Source organism: Myotis lucifugus, unplaced genomic scaffold (assembly GCF_000147115.1).
Source record: "Myotis lucifugus unplaced genomic scaffold, Myoluc2.0 scaffold_123, whole genome shotgun sequence".
Classification (NCBI taxonomy): Eukaryota; Metazoa; Chordata; class Mammalia; order Chiroptera; family Vespertilionidae; genus Myotis; species Myotis lucifugus.
In genome coordinates this window covers 2,277,193-2,290,651 of record NW_005871171.1, presented here as the reverse complement: position 1 = coordinate 2,290,651, position 13,459 = coordinate 2,277,193, and the positions used below count along the sequence as shown (strand labels likewise).

General features: G+C 40.9%; 1 protein-coding gene across 5 annotated transcripts in view; it reads right to left on the bottom strand.

The window, feature by feature from the left end:
• Nucleotides 1-8,643: 8,643 nt before the first annotated feature.
• MITF (melanogenesis associated transcription factor) overlaps nt 8,644-13,459 on the bottom strand; it is a 96,299-nt gene continuing 91,483 nt past the window's right edge. For all 5 annotated transcript variants that reach the window (XM_006093765.3, XM_023758112.1, XM_006093766.3 and 2 more), the window contains exon 10: nt 8,644-12,089. In XM_006093765.3, the coding sequence (XP_006093827.1) occupies nt 11,688-12,089 (402 nt within the window). In that variant the 3' untranslated portion in view covers nt 8,644-11,687. The remainder of the gene's footprint in view (nt 12,090-13,459) is intronic.

Here is a 13,459-nt window from a genome sequence, read left to right as displayed (position 1 = left end):
TCCTTAGCCACGTCACAAATCCAGCCACTTCTATTAGCCAGAAACCAGGGGGAAAACAAGAGGGCAGGAGAGAAAAGTTTCTGCACAGCCTAGTGGGAGTGCTCACTTCTGCCCTGCACACGCCATGACCTAACTGGACCAGCATAAAATAAACTCATTAGATTCTGCTCTAAGAGGGAGAAAATATTATACTTGAGTAAATCTATCATCAGAAATAGAGACAAGGAAATGTTAGCAATTTAAAGACATAAGCTATGTGTTATTTAATTCATATGAAACGGCTATCTCCTGAGAACTCAGGTGATTAAGATGGATGCTGTGCTTGTAAATGGCCATTTCTACAGCCCTAGCAGATCCTTCTAAACCAGTATTTGTTTCCAATCTTATTTATGTTTTAAGCCTTTTTGAAAAATAAAAGTATATTCTTATTAACAATATTGTGGCAAAACTAGCCCGTCCTGGTCTGCTGGTCACATAAGCGACAGGAACCCAACTCACACTGGTTTAAGAAGGAAGAGGAAGAGGAGGGAATGTGTGTTCATGTGGCTTTCGTGGGTTGCCTTACGATGAGTTAATAATTGCACTTTGGAGATATGAACTGGTCTGTTCGCATTTGCCTGCATTAAAAAGAAACGATTGCTAAGACTGTAATTTTGAGTGCCACACAGTTCTTCCTAACTTCCACCAACAGACAATGAGCAGGACACACAGGGGGAGGCATGGAAAGGTATACTGAACATGAGCATAACAGAATTTATATTTTCATTGAACATAAAAACAAATTACTTTTTGAATTCAGGAATAATATTTTAATGGCAATAGTTTCCTTAGCCAGAACATTATATATTCATTGGAATATATAAGCCAATTTCTTTATTAGGGAATAATATTTTTAGTGACATTAGTTTTTATCTACAGAATAAACAAATGTAAACCCTTAGGAAAACTGAAGAAATTACCAACATTGTATAATTTCTATGAATGCTTCAGAATTTCCCCACCTATGTTCTTTGGAACCATTAACAGATGTTACACACACACATACACACACACACACACACACACACACACACACACACCCTCACATACTCACGAGAAGTCTTGCAGTAGAGACACCTGTTCAAATTTGTTTAGTCTAGCATTTCCCAAAGTTCACTTCCTCAAAATTAACCGCAGAGGCTTACCTCCTTTTGGAAGTTGGTGACTCATCCCATAAAGCAAAGTTAGGGAAACACGTGTAGTGGTTTCTATCTTCACAGATTTTGTTGTCTAAATAAAGGTAAGGAATTTTGAGTGACAATTGCACCCATTTGTATATAACTTCAACTGACTCCATAATTAGAAATATAAAATGCAAAATTTTCAAAGCAAACTGCCTTTACCGTTTAGCAACGCTGCTGAGATGTATTGGAATTGGGTCCAGTCCTATTACTTGCCAGTATGTCTGGGGTAGGTAATGGGCTCCACAGGCTGTAAGTAATGAACAAGTCCGGTTAGTAATGCTAAGTTTTACACATAAGGGAGCCTGACAATTTTAATATGACAAAGTACTTGAAACTTCTTTTAGGGGTACATGCCTCTTGGAAACAGTGGGAGCGAGTGCAATGGAATCCTCTTCGCTTACATTCTGCATGAGATGCAGACTAGGAGCCCTGCTGGGTGAGGACAGGAAGCTGCTGCTGGTGAGCTTTCGCCATGGCAGCAAACATGGAAAGTCATCACCGCCCTTGCTAAATGCAATGAGAGTAACTTGACTACACTCCCATAAATGAGTTTTCCTCATGCTACTCGGCTACACATTACATCTTGGCATACAAAAAAAACAAGAACAGTAGTTCTAAAGGTTCATTCATGTGGGCTGGATGAAGATTAGCTCCTCATATGTACTTCTGAAGAAATCAGCGAGTCCTGCCAAGCGTGGCTCAGTGATTAGAGCATCAGCCTGAGCACTAGAGGGTCACTGGTTCAACTTTTGGTCAAGGGCACATACCTGGGTTGCTTTGAGTCTTTGCCTGAACTAATTAGTCAAAAGTGTTTGACACTGTTCTGCACTAGAGATTGAGAGGTGTAGTGGATCTATATAATAGATAGTCACAAACCCAAACAGGCAGCCAAAATGAGGAGACAAAGAAACAACCCCCAAATGAAAGAACAAGAGAATTCTCCAGAAGAAGAGATAATGAAATGGAGATAAGAAATTTATCTGATATAGAATTCAGAGTAATGATAGTAAAGATGTTCAACAGCATGAGAAAAGATATAATAACTATGAAAACAGAAATAAAGAATGACATAGCACAAATAAAGAACACATTGGAAGTAATACATAGCAGATTAGGGGAAGCTGAGGATTGAATCAGTGAATTAGAAGACGGTTAAAATAATCAGGGAAACAAAAAGGAAAAACAATTAAAAAACAGGAAGACAGCTTAAGGGAGCTGTGGGACAATGTGAAACATAACAATATTAAAATAGGTGTGCCAGAAGAGGCAGAAAGGGAGGAAGGGATAGAGAACATGTTTGAAGAAGTAATGGCAGAAAACTTCCCTAACCTGGTAAAGGAAAAAGTCACACATGTTCAGGAGGCACAGAGAACCCCAAGCAAGAAAACCCAAATAGGCATATGCCCAGACACATCATAATTAAAATGTCAAAAATTAAAGACAAAGAGAGAATCTTAAAGACACCAAGAGAAAAATCAAACTGTTACCTACAAAGGAGCTCCCATAAGGCTGACACCTGATTTCTCATCAGAAACAGAGCCACAAAGGACTGGCATGAAGTCCTCAAGGTAATGGAAAGCAAGGATCTGGAATCAAGATTACTATATCCACCAAGGCTATCATTCAGATAAAGAGTTTCCCAGACAAAAAAAAAAAAAAAGGCTAAAGGAGTACATCATTACTAAGCCAGCATTACAAGAAATGCTAAAGGAACTGCTGTAATGAGAAGAAGAAATAGAGAGAAAAACCTAGGCATACAGAATAAAAATGGCAATAAGTACCTATCAAAAATAACCTTAATTGTAAATGGATTAAATGCTCCAACCAAAAGGCATAGCATAGCTGAATGAATACAAAAACATGACCCAACTATATGCTGTCAATAAGAGACCCACGTCAGAACAAAAGACACACATAAGATGACAGCGAAGTGATGAAAAAAAATTTTCCATGCAAATGGAAATGAAAAGAACTGGAGTGGCCAATATTCATATCTGACAAAATAGATTTCAAAATGAAGGCCATCACAAGAGACAACAAAGGTCACTACATATTACTAAAGGGATCAATCTAACAAGAGGATATAACCTTGGTAAACATATATGCACCTAATATAGAAACACCTAAATATATATATAAAACAACTTCTAGAGCAGTGATTCTCAATCTTCCTAATGCTGCGACCCTTTAATACGGTTCCTCATGTTGTGGTGACCCCCAACCATAAAATTATTTTTGTTGCTACTTCGTAACTGTAATTTTGCTACTGTTATGAATTGTAATGTAAATATCTGATATGCAGGATGTATTTTCATTGTTACAAATTGAACATAATTAAAGCATAGTGATTAATCACAAAAACAATATGTAATTATGTATGTGTTTTCCGATGGTCTTAGGCGACCCCTGTGAAAGGGTCGTTCAACCCCCAAAAGGGTAGCGACCCACAGGTTGAGAACCGCTGTTCTAGAGGACTTCAAGGCAGAAATCGACAACAATACAGTCAGAGTAGGTGACTTTAACACACCACTGACTTCACTGGATAGATCTGCCAGACAAAAATTTAACAAGGAAACAGTGACTCTAAAGGACACACTGGATCAGATGGATTTAATGGACATTTATAGAACATTTCATCCAAAAGCTGCAGAATATACATTCTTCTCAAGTGCAAATGGATCATTCACAAAGCTAGACCACATGTTAGGACACAAAACAAGTCTTTGCAAGTTCAAGAAGACTCAAATCATATCAAACATCTTCTCAGATCACAGTGGAATCAAATTAGAAATCAAGTACAATAAAAACACCCCCAAACATTCAAACACATGGAGGCTAAATAGCATGTTACTAAACAATGAATGGGTTAACAACGAGGTCAAGAAAGAAAAAAAAAATTCCTGGAAACAAATAAAAATGAACACTCAACAACTAAAATCTCTGGGACACAGCAAAAACAATTCTGAGAGGAAAGTTCAAAGCAATACAGGCCTACCTCAAAAAACAAGAAAAATCAACAATAAACTATTTAACCCTACAACTTAGAGAACTGAAAGAGAACAACAAGAAAAGCTCAGAGTAAGTAGAAGGAAATAGTAAAGATTACAGCAGAAATAAATGATGTAGAGACAAAAAACAACAAAAATGAAATCAAGAACTGGTTCTTTGAAAGGATAAACAAAATTAATGAACTATTAGCCAGACTCAACAAAAAACAAGAGAGAGGAATCTAAATAAATAAAATCAGAAATGAAAGAGGAGAAATAACCACTGACACCACATTAGTACAGAGGATTGTGAGAAAATACTATGAACAACTATATGTCAACAAGCTGGACAATGTGGATGAAATGGACAAATTCCTAGAAAAATACAATCTCCCAAAACTGAATCAAAGAATCAGAAAACCTGAATAGGCCAATAACAACGATGAAATAGAAGCAGTAATCAAAAAGCTCCCAGCAAACAAAAGCCCTGATCCAGATGGCTGCAGAGGGGAGTTTTACTAAACACTCAAAGAAGAACCAACACCTATATTCCTCACACTATTCCAAAAAATTCAAGAGGAAGGAACACTTCCAAGCTTTTTTTTTATGAGGCCAGTATTATCCTAATAAAGTCTTTATCCAAAACCAGATAAAGACACTACAAAGAAAAGAATTACAGGCCAATATCCCTGATGAACATAGATACTAAAATCCTCAATAAAATATTAGGAAATCAGATCCAGCAATATATTAAAAAGATCATATACCATGACCAAGTGGGATTTATTACAGGTATGCAAGGCTGGTACAATATTCTCAAATCAATAAACGTGATACATCACATAAACTACTAGATTTAATAAATGAATTTTGCAATGTAGCAGGATACAAACTCAATGGCCAAAAATCGATGGCTTTTTTATACACCAATAATGAATTCTCCCAAAGAGAAAGTAAACAAACAATACCATTTAACACTACAACAACAACAAAATTAAGATACTTAGGAATAAACTTAACCAAGCAGGCAAAAGACCTGTACTCAGAAAACTACAGGATGTTGAAAAAAAAGGTAAACAAGAGGAACAATATACCATGTTCATGGATTGGTAGAATCAACCCCATTAAAATGCCCATAGCAATACAGGCCTACCTCAAAAAATAAGAAAAATCAACAATAAACTATTTAACCCTACAACTTAGAGAACTGAAAGAGAACAACAAGAAAAGCCCAGAGTAAGTAGAAGGAAATAGTAAAGATTACTGCAGAAATAAATGATGTAGAGGCAAAAAAAAAGAAGGCAATCTATAGATTCAATGCAATCCTTATTAAAATACCAATAGCATATTTCACAGATCTAGAACAAATACTCCAAAAATTTATATGGAAACAAAAAAGACCCCAAATAGCTGTTGCAGGAAAAAAAAAACACAAAGTTGGAGGAATCACAATACCAGATATCAGGTTATACTACAAAGCCACTGTACTCAAAACAGCCTGGTACTCACACAAGAACAGGCATATACATCAACGGAAAAGAACAGAGATCCCAGAAATAGACCCAAGTCATTACACTCAATCAATATTTGACAAAGGAGGCAAGAGCATACAATGGAGTCGAGAGTCTCTTCAATAAATGGTATTGGGAAAATTGGGCAGATACATGCAGAAAAATGTAACTAGACCACCAACTTACACCATACACAAGAATAAATTCAAAATGGATAAAAGTCTTAAATGTAAGTAGGGAAACCATAAAAATCCTAGAAGAACCCATAGGCAACAAAATCTCAGACATCTCTCGTAATAGTATGTTTATGGATACATCTCCTAGGGCAAAGGAAGCTAAGGAGAAAATAAACAAATGGGACCACATCAAAATAAAAAGCTTCTGCACAGCAAAAGGAACCATCAACAGAATGAAAAGGGAGTCCACTGTATCAGAGAACATATTTGGCAATGACACATCTGATAAAGGGTTAATATCCAAAATTTACAGGGAACTCATACAACTTAACAAAAGGAAGACAAACAATCCAATTTTAAAATGGGCAAAGGACCAAATAGACACGTCTCCAAAGTGGACATACAGATGGCCAGGAGACATATGAAAAAATGCTCAAAATCACTGATCAACAGAGAGATGCAAATTAAAACAACAATGAGGTATCACTTCACACCTGTCAGAATGGCTATCATCAACAAATCAACAAACGACAAGTGCTGGAGAGGATGCGGAGAAAAGGAAACTATAGTACACTGCTGGTGGGAATGTAGCCTGGTGCAGCCATTATGGAAGACAGTATGGAGTTTCCTCAAAAAATTAAATATGGAACTGCCATTTGACCCAGTGATTCCGCTTCTAGGAATATATCCTAACAACCCTGAAACACCAATCAGAAAGAATGTATGCGCCCCTGTGTTCATAGCAGCACAATTTACAATAGCTAAGACCTGGAAACAGCCCAAGTGCCCATCAGTAGATGAGTGGATAAAAATCTGTGGTACATTTACACCATGGAATACTATACAACAGTTAAAAAGAAGGATCTCTTACCCTTTGAGACAGCATGGAGGGACCTGGAGAGTATTATGCTAAGTGAAATAAGTCAGTCAGAGAAAGACAAGTATCACATGATCTCACTCATATGTGGAATCTAAGTAACAAAATAATTTGATGAATGGAGTGGATCCAGAGACATAGAAGCATGGAACAGAGTGCGGAATCTCAGAAGGAAGGTGGGGGAGGGTTGGGTAGGAGGTGATCATCCAAGGACCTTGTATGCACATATGCATGGGCCATGGACAGACATTGGGGCAGTGAGAACCAGGGATGGGGGGCGGGGGCGGGCTAGAGGGGGTTAATGAGGGGGGGGGAAGGAGACATAGGTAATACTTTAAACATTAAGCATTATTTTTTTTAAAAAAAGAAAATGACTCCTGCTTAATGGAAAACAGAATAAAAAAATAAAGACCAGTTCACTTGTGCTGAAGATGTATTTAAAATGTGAGGAGTTGGGTTTGTTACTAATTCTCTGCAATGTTCTAATCCTGGGTCCTGGAGACAGCCAGGGCCTGCTCTCTAAAGCACAGCCAGGGCCTGCTCTCTAAAGCACCGTGGCTTCTGGCCCTCTACTCCAGCAGTGTCCCAGTGTGCCTGCCGCTGCTGCAGCGCAGCGCCCCTGTGGTCCAGAGAGCGTGCTTTGTTTCTAATGAAGGTGATGATGACAGTCATCTAAAAATGGCTGTCATGTACTCTGTGCTGCCAAGCAGAACTTCTAGAGCATTAACTGAATGGCTTCCACAAGACCACCATGTGGCTGGTATTACGTCAATGAACAAAAAGTGGGACACAGAAGCCAAGTAATTGCTCAAAACCACACACTGGACATGGGCAGAGAGAAGATCCACACTCAAGAAGTCTGGCTGAGTCCATGCTCATGTGAGGCCATAATGCCACGCCCCAGATGTGGTTTTGGTGGGGGCTGCATAAGGAAAAGCTGGCGACTAAGGATCTTTGTAGAATGTGACTTGAGTAACGGGCACCCGCAGCTCGGAAGTCCAGGTTAAGGTCCTGCTGCCGAACTTCCGAGACAAGCAGCCCCAACTCCCAGCTCATCCGCTCTCGATGCTCCGGGAACTCTCCTGTGCAGTCAAATCTTTTACTTTTACACATTTTTAGGACATCACATAATCACATTTCCATGGGAAATGTAAGTAATTCAAATGACTCTGAAAAGAAAGGGCTCGATTATTGTATATTACAATTTAAGGGAAAAAAATCAAATTAAAAAAAAAAGCTGACAATCAGATCAGAAGCATTATATGAAGTTTCTTGCTCATTTTCTCCAGAGGTTCAACCAGAACGCTTTTTAAGAGGGCAGAAGTTTAAGGTCTAGCTAGGGAATAAAGACATGTTCGTCTGACACTTGCCACATCAGATCCAGGAGTTATCAAATTATCTTAAGTGCTGTATTTTAAAAAAGAAGGTGGGAGCTGGCAACCTGGGTCTACTAAGCTCTCATTATTATAAATTTGTATTTTAAAAACCCAGTATCTTTTTTGTAAATATGCAAGAAATCCTCGAATAATTTTTCTTTTGGAAAACCACCTCTCACGAACACATTTAAAATAATACCCCTATATCTAAAATGAATTCTTGGCATTCCGGAGTTCAAATCTCCCCAGAGTCAGAGGGAAAAAGCTGCATAATTATAGTTCATCTGAGTGCAAGTTATAAAGTAATCAGTGTTTGAAACAAAAAAGCAATATCTTAGAATGACATTTAAAACAAAAAACGTACTTACTGGCATTTACATTTTTTTTTCATGCAATTTGTTATTCATTCAATCGGAAGAAAAAGTGCACCACCATTTCTGATAAGGCAAACAATATTCAAAACTGGCATCAACTAAACACAACTGGCCAGCACGGTGTGAAAAACCAAATGCTTTAATGAAGCTATCGAGAACAGTTCAAAGGTCACGGATACATGAGTATTGACCCACAATGCAGTGCTGTGGGCCACGCAGAGAGCACTGTGCACCCACAGCAGGTGACCACATTACAGTACCGAGTGTCAGGAAGACAGTCACTTGTCTTTTTTTTTTTTTTCAAGAAATAGGAGTTTTTAATACACTGTTATCAACATCAACTTTTCCCCAGTGCATTTTAAAAAATATTAGTAAGTGCATTCCTTTGTGCTTTATTTTGTATCTTTTAACTTCCTATGTATTTTATTTATTCTTATTGCTTTATTTTTAAAAAAAACAACCAGAAAGAACGTTGTCATCATAGTATGACCCAAGTTGGTTGCATGGTTTTTGGCAAAGTCAGGTTTGGTATTTCCATCACCGTACCCAGAGGCAGGTGGACAAGTTTGGCATTTCAGTCACCCCAGATGGAGGCCCAGCCCAGGTCTCAGCTCTGCACCCAGGGACGGGGAGTGGTGTGGACTGTTTTCTCATCACAAACAGCAAGCCCAAACCACCCCCTCCTGGCGTAACTAGTCCCTAAAACGAACCCACACTCTATTTGGCAAAAAAGAAATAAATAAAACCACTCCCGCAGTTGCAGCCTTCCCCTGGGCTCATTGGCCTGCCACCCCCAGAAACTGTCTCTTAAGAAGGTTGGGGCAGCAGGGAGGGTGAGCTCCGGCGTGCGAGACCCAGGGCAGTGGTAGGAGATGCCATGCTTTCTCTCACAAATCTCCCTCTACATTCGCTTAATCCTGGGCCCTGGGTTAGTCAGCCTTGCTCTATTTTTAAGAACCTCCAAATCGGCTAAACAAAACTAGCATCAGACCATCGCCACCTTCGACTTATGCACCCAGGTCCCCTCCCCCATGTCAATCGGAAGAGAAAAATGGACGATGCTGTGATTGTGTCCGTGAACACTGTGGCACAGTTAGCTGCTCATGCACACCCGTGTCACTATTCTAGGAGAAGAGCTATCTGTACAGTGAAGGAGGCTGAAAGAATGGGAACCAAGTTCCCTGCCCCTTAAGTAATGAAGCTATAAAACTGACAGCATTCTCAAAGTTCCAAGGACTCTCGCTGCCCAGCGTGCCTGGGGGAGCCAGGCATGGATTATTTTCATGTAAGTCATCCATTCATACGTTCGACAATCACTCCTTCTCCCTGAACCTCTAACAGCCATCACCAATTCACATTTGACATTTAAACTCAGCCTCGTTTTTTATAAAACCCTCCTGAATGAGGTTTCCTGATGAAAGAAGTTGGCACTCTGTCACTAAAATATATTTAATATTAAAAATATCTGAAGGAGAACTGGAAGCTCTGATACTGTCCACAGAGGCACCATGCCGCACGCCGTTCTCAATGAGACCAGCGGGAAAGTCTCCCACAGCCCAGCTCAGCCAGCACAGTCCCAAGCGGCTGCTGCTCCGTGTAAGGCACTTCATTCCGGATGGGTGTGCTTGATGCCACCGGCTATTCAACTGTACATGCTGCTGAGACGGTCCACTCAACAGCCTGACTCCTGACCCCATGCCTGTGTGACACCTCGCCCGACAGAGTGCGGGGCCACTGCTGCTGCCGCGCCAGACCGCACGCACCCACGCACGGGAGCTGACCGGACAGCAGCTGCCTGGACGGCACTGCCGCTCGGCAAAGCAGTGCTACCAAGTACCAGTCATTTGCCAGTACACTATCTCTCTCCTTAGAAAAGTTCAGCACGCTTGCTGAAATAAACCTCAATTTAAATGAGCATAATGGGCGTATTAATACTATGGTTACCTGTCTCCAAGAATATTGCTATTTTTATATCACTAAAAATAAATATGTAAGTTTATTCTCCCTAGAAGGCCAGTTTTACCTATTAATACTACACCTTAAATGTGTGGAAAAACAGTTCTGAGTGAGACTGTAATATACAAAATATTCGCAAAGCTCTCTTTAAACACAAGACCTTGCGTAAAAGTTTTCTTTCATGTGTGTACAAATAATGCAGAAAACCATCAGTGAGTTGTAAAAATATTGAAAACTTGCCATTTTAAGATGCATATTCTTACAAATTAATACAAACATACTGAAAAGAACAATGATAATAAAGAATCTGTACAACTCAAATGAACAGTAAAACATAATTTAAAAATAAAAATAGTAAAGCCAATTAGAAATGTGCCGTTTGGTTTTCTTATCAAAAGCAAAATTAAAGAAAAAAGAGTAAAACACTCAGTGCTCCTCAATGTCTTACTAGAGAGGACATTCGTTTTCATTCAAAGTGAAACAGGTCCTAGGAAACACTGACTCCCACTCGTTGGTGAGGAGGACCAGAGCGGCAGGGGTGAGGCCGAGCTCGGTTTCAGAGCCCTGCTCCGTCCTCGCAATTCAACGGTAAGTAACACATCAGCTATTTTTCTCACCAGACAATCCTCATGAAAATGGCTGCATCTTTTTCTTTTGCAGAATATAGCATTTCTTGAAATAGTTTGCAGTATAAAGACTGATGCTAGAGGGTACTGTATCTTTAAGGCAGTACCAATGAACACATTTACAAAATGGAAAAGGTTAGTGAGAAATTTTTCTTTTCTTTTGTCTGTCTGTTTGTCTGTCTGTCTCTACTTTTATTTTATTTATTTTGGTTGCTTTATATTCCTCTGATTAAACTTTACATTTAATTTCCAAGGAAGTCACAGGCATAAAAATCTCAATCTCCAACCTGCTTCCCCGAATAACAGTGGACAGAAATTTCTCTGATAAAAATCCTCTTGCTCAGGAAGCTGGTGTCCAGGGTGAGTTCAGTTCACAGGTTCTGTACGCTTATTGTACAATACTTTGGAGGCATTTATAGTTGCAAAATAGAATATACAGGTCCGCTTCACAAAATTCTAAAAATAAAATATATCCTTGGCTATTGAGAAAGCATGAAAAAAATTCATATTAAAGGAAAATTATCAAGAAAACCCCTCAGGTCAGTTGTGGAATCTCCTGGAGAAGGAGGCGAGCGGGGCTGCTAACACGCGTGCTCGGGCTCCTCCATGCTCACGCTGCTCCGCCGGCTGCTGGTTTTGGAAGCTCCCGGGGACACCGATGAAAGCAGTGGATCCGTTACGCCAACAGGAGAAAGAGTATCGTCCATCAGGATGTCTTCCAGTTTAGAGCCCATTTTCGTGGGGACACCGTAGGCCTGGCTGCCCTCGGTGCCGGCGCCGAGGCTGCTGCTGAAGCTGATGGTGCCGTCGGTGAGGTCGAGGGTGCTGGTGCAGGTGAGGTCTGCGTGGCGCGGCGGCAGGTCCTGGCTGCAGTTCTCCAGGGAGGGCTCCTGCTTGATGATGCGATTCACCAGGTCCGCAGAGCAGAGGCCCGAGGACGGAAGAAGGGAAAGGCCATGCGCTCGAGCCTGCATCTCAAGTTCCTGAAAGAAAAGTGAAAGTCAGACACTGGGCCGAAGGGGCACAGAGGGCTTGGGGCAGACACTGTCATGACGGGGCCATGTCAGTGCGCACTGTCCATGCCCACAGGACGTGCCGCCCGAGAGGGAGCCTGATGAAAGGGGAGGGCCTGGCGCTGGTGAGGACACTCTCTCCCGTGGTTGGAGATGTGGATCGTGAGGAGCGGGAGGTGCATGGGAAGGCGCTGTACCTTCTGCTCAATTTTGCGGGTAAACCTACACTTGTTCCAAAAAATAAAGTCTATTTAAAAAAATCATACACTTAGAGAGAAAACGATAAATATTAAAATATTTTGCTCTTTTAAATTAGTAAATGCCACACTTTTAAAAGTAGAGTATAAGTACTACTGGTAATAAATGAAATGCTTTTTAGGTGGTAGTGGATTTTATATATTAAATATGGAGAGTCTCTCACAGCCGTTAATGTTCACAACGAGAAGTTAAAAAAACACCAAAATAAAATTTCAAAATGTAAGCTGATTAAAGGAAAATATTCAGTAAACATTATTGTTCTGTGGTCCCTAAACTGTGCTCTTAAGTATTCGAGGTGCAGCAAAGGACGCACAGGGCCCTGGGGAGACTGAAAACCTCAGGGAAGTGGCGACACGTCTGTGAGGGCCACCGCCCAGGTAGCAGGTCCATGCTGGGTCGGCTGCGCCTGGGCTCCCCCCTCACTGTGTGGAGCAGGGCCTGGGGAGGCGTTTCTGACAGATGCGAGCGCTGCTGGGAGTCACCGCTCAGGGAGGACAGGTGGCAGCAGCCACCTCCCACATCCAGGCACACGGGCCCAGCAGCAAGTAATGCAGTTATTTTAAAATAATATAAAAATACTACTCTTCTTAATTTACATGTTTAAATTTTCAAATGCCTACTAAGTGGTCAGGACCTAACAGAAACGGAAGAGTAACTAAGACAGCAGGGGCAGCAGCACTAAGAAAGTGGGCAGTAGTGGCAAAAGTGCGGAAGGTTCGCACAAGGAACTGGAGGTTGAGAAGCATCACTGAGGCCATTTCACCATGAGAAATGGACATTTTTTTAATTCCAGAAAAACGTCCTCATCCACTTTTTAATAATTCCTTCCTCCACTTCCTTCATTTTCTGTGCTGAAACCTAACCTGCAGTGCCTCAGAATGTGGCTGTGTTTGGAGACAGTATCTTCAGAGAGGTCCCTAAGTTACAATGAGGTCACTGGGGGCCGGACCCAATCTGCGGCAGCCCTGGTGTCCTTGCACAATGGAGGCCAGGACGCAGGCGCAGAGGGAAGGCGCCGTTTCCACGCCCAGCAGTGCTTTCAGGAGAAACCAAGCCTGTGGATGGAGAGTGGGGGCCGCCTT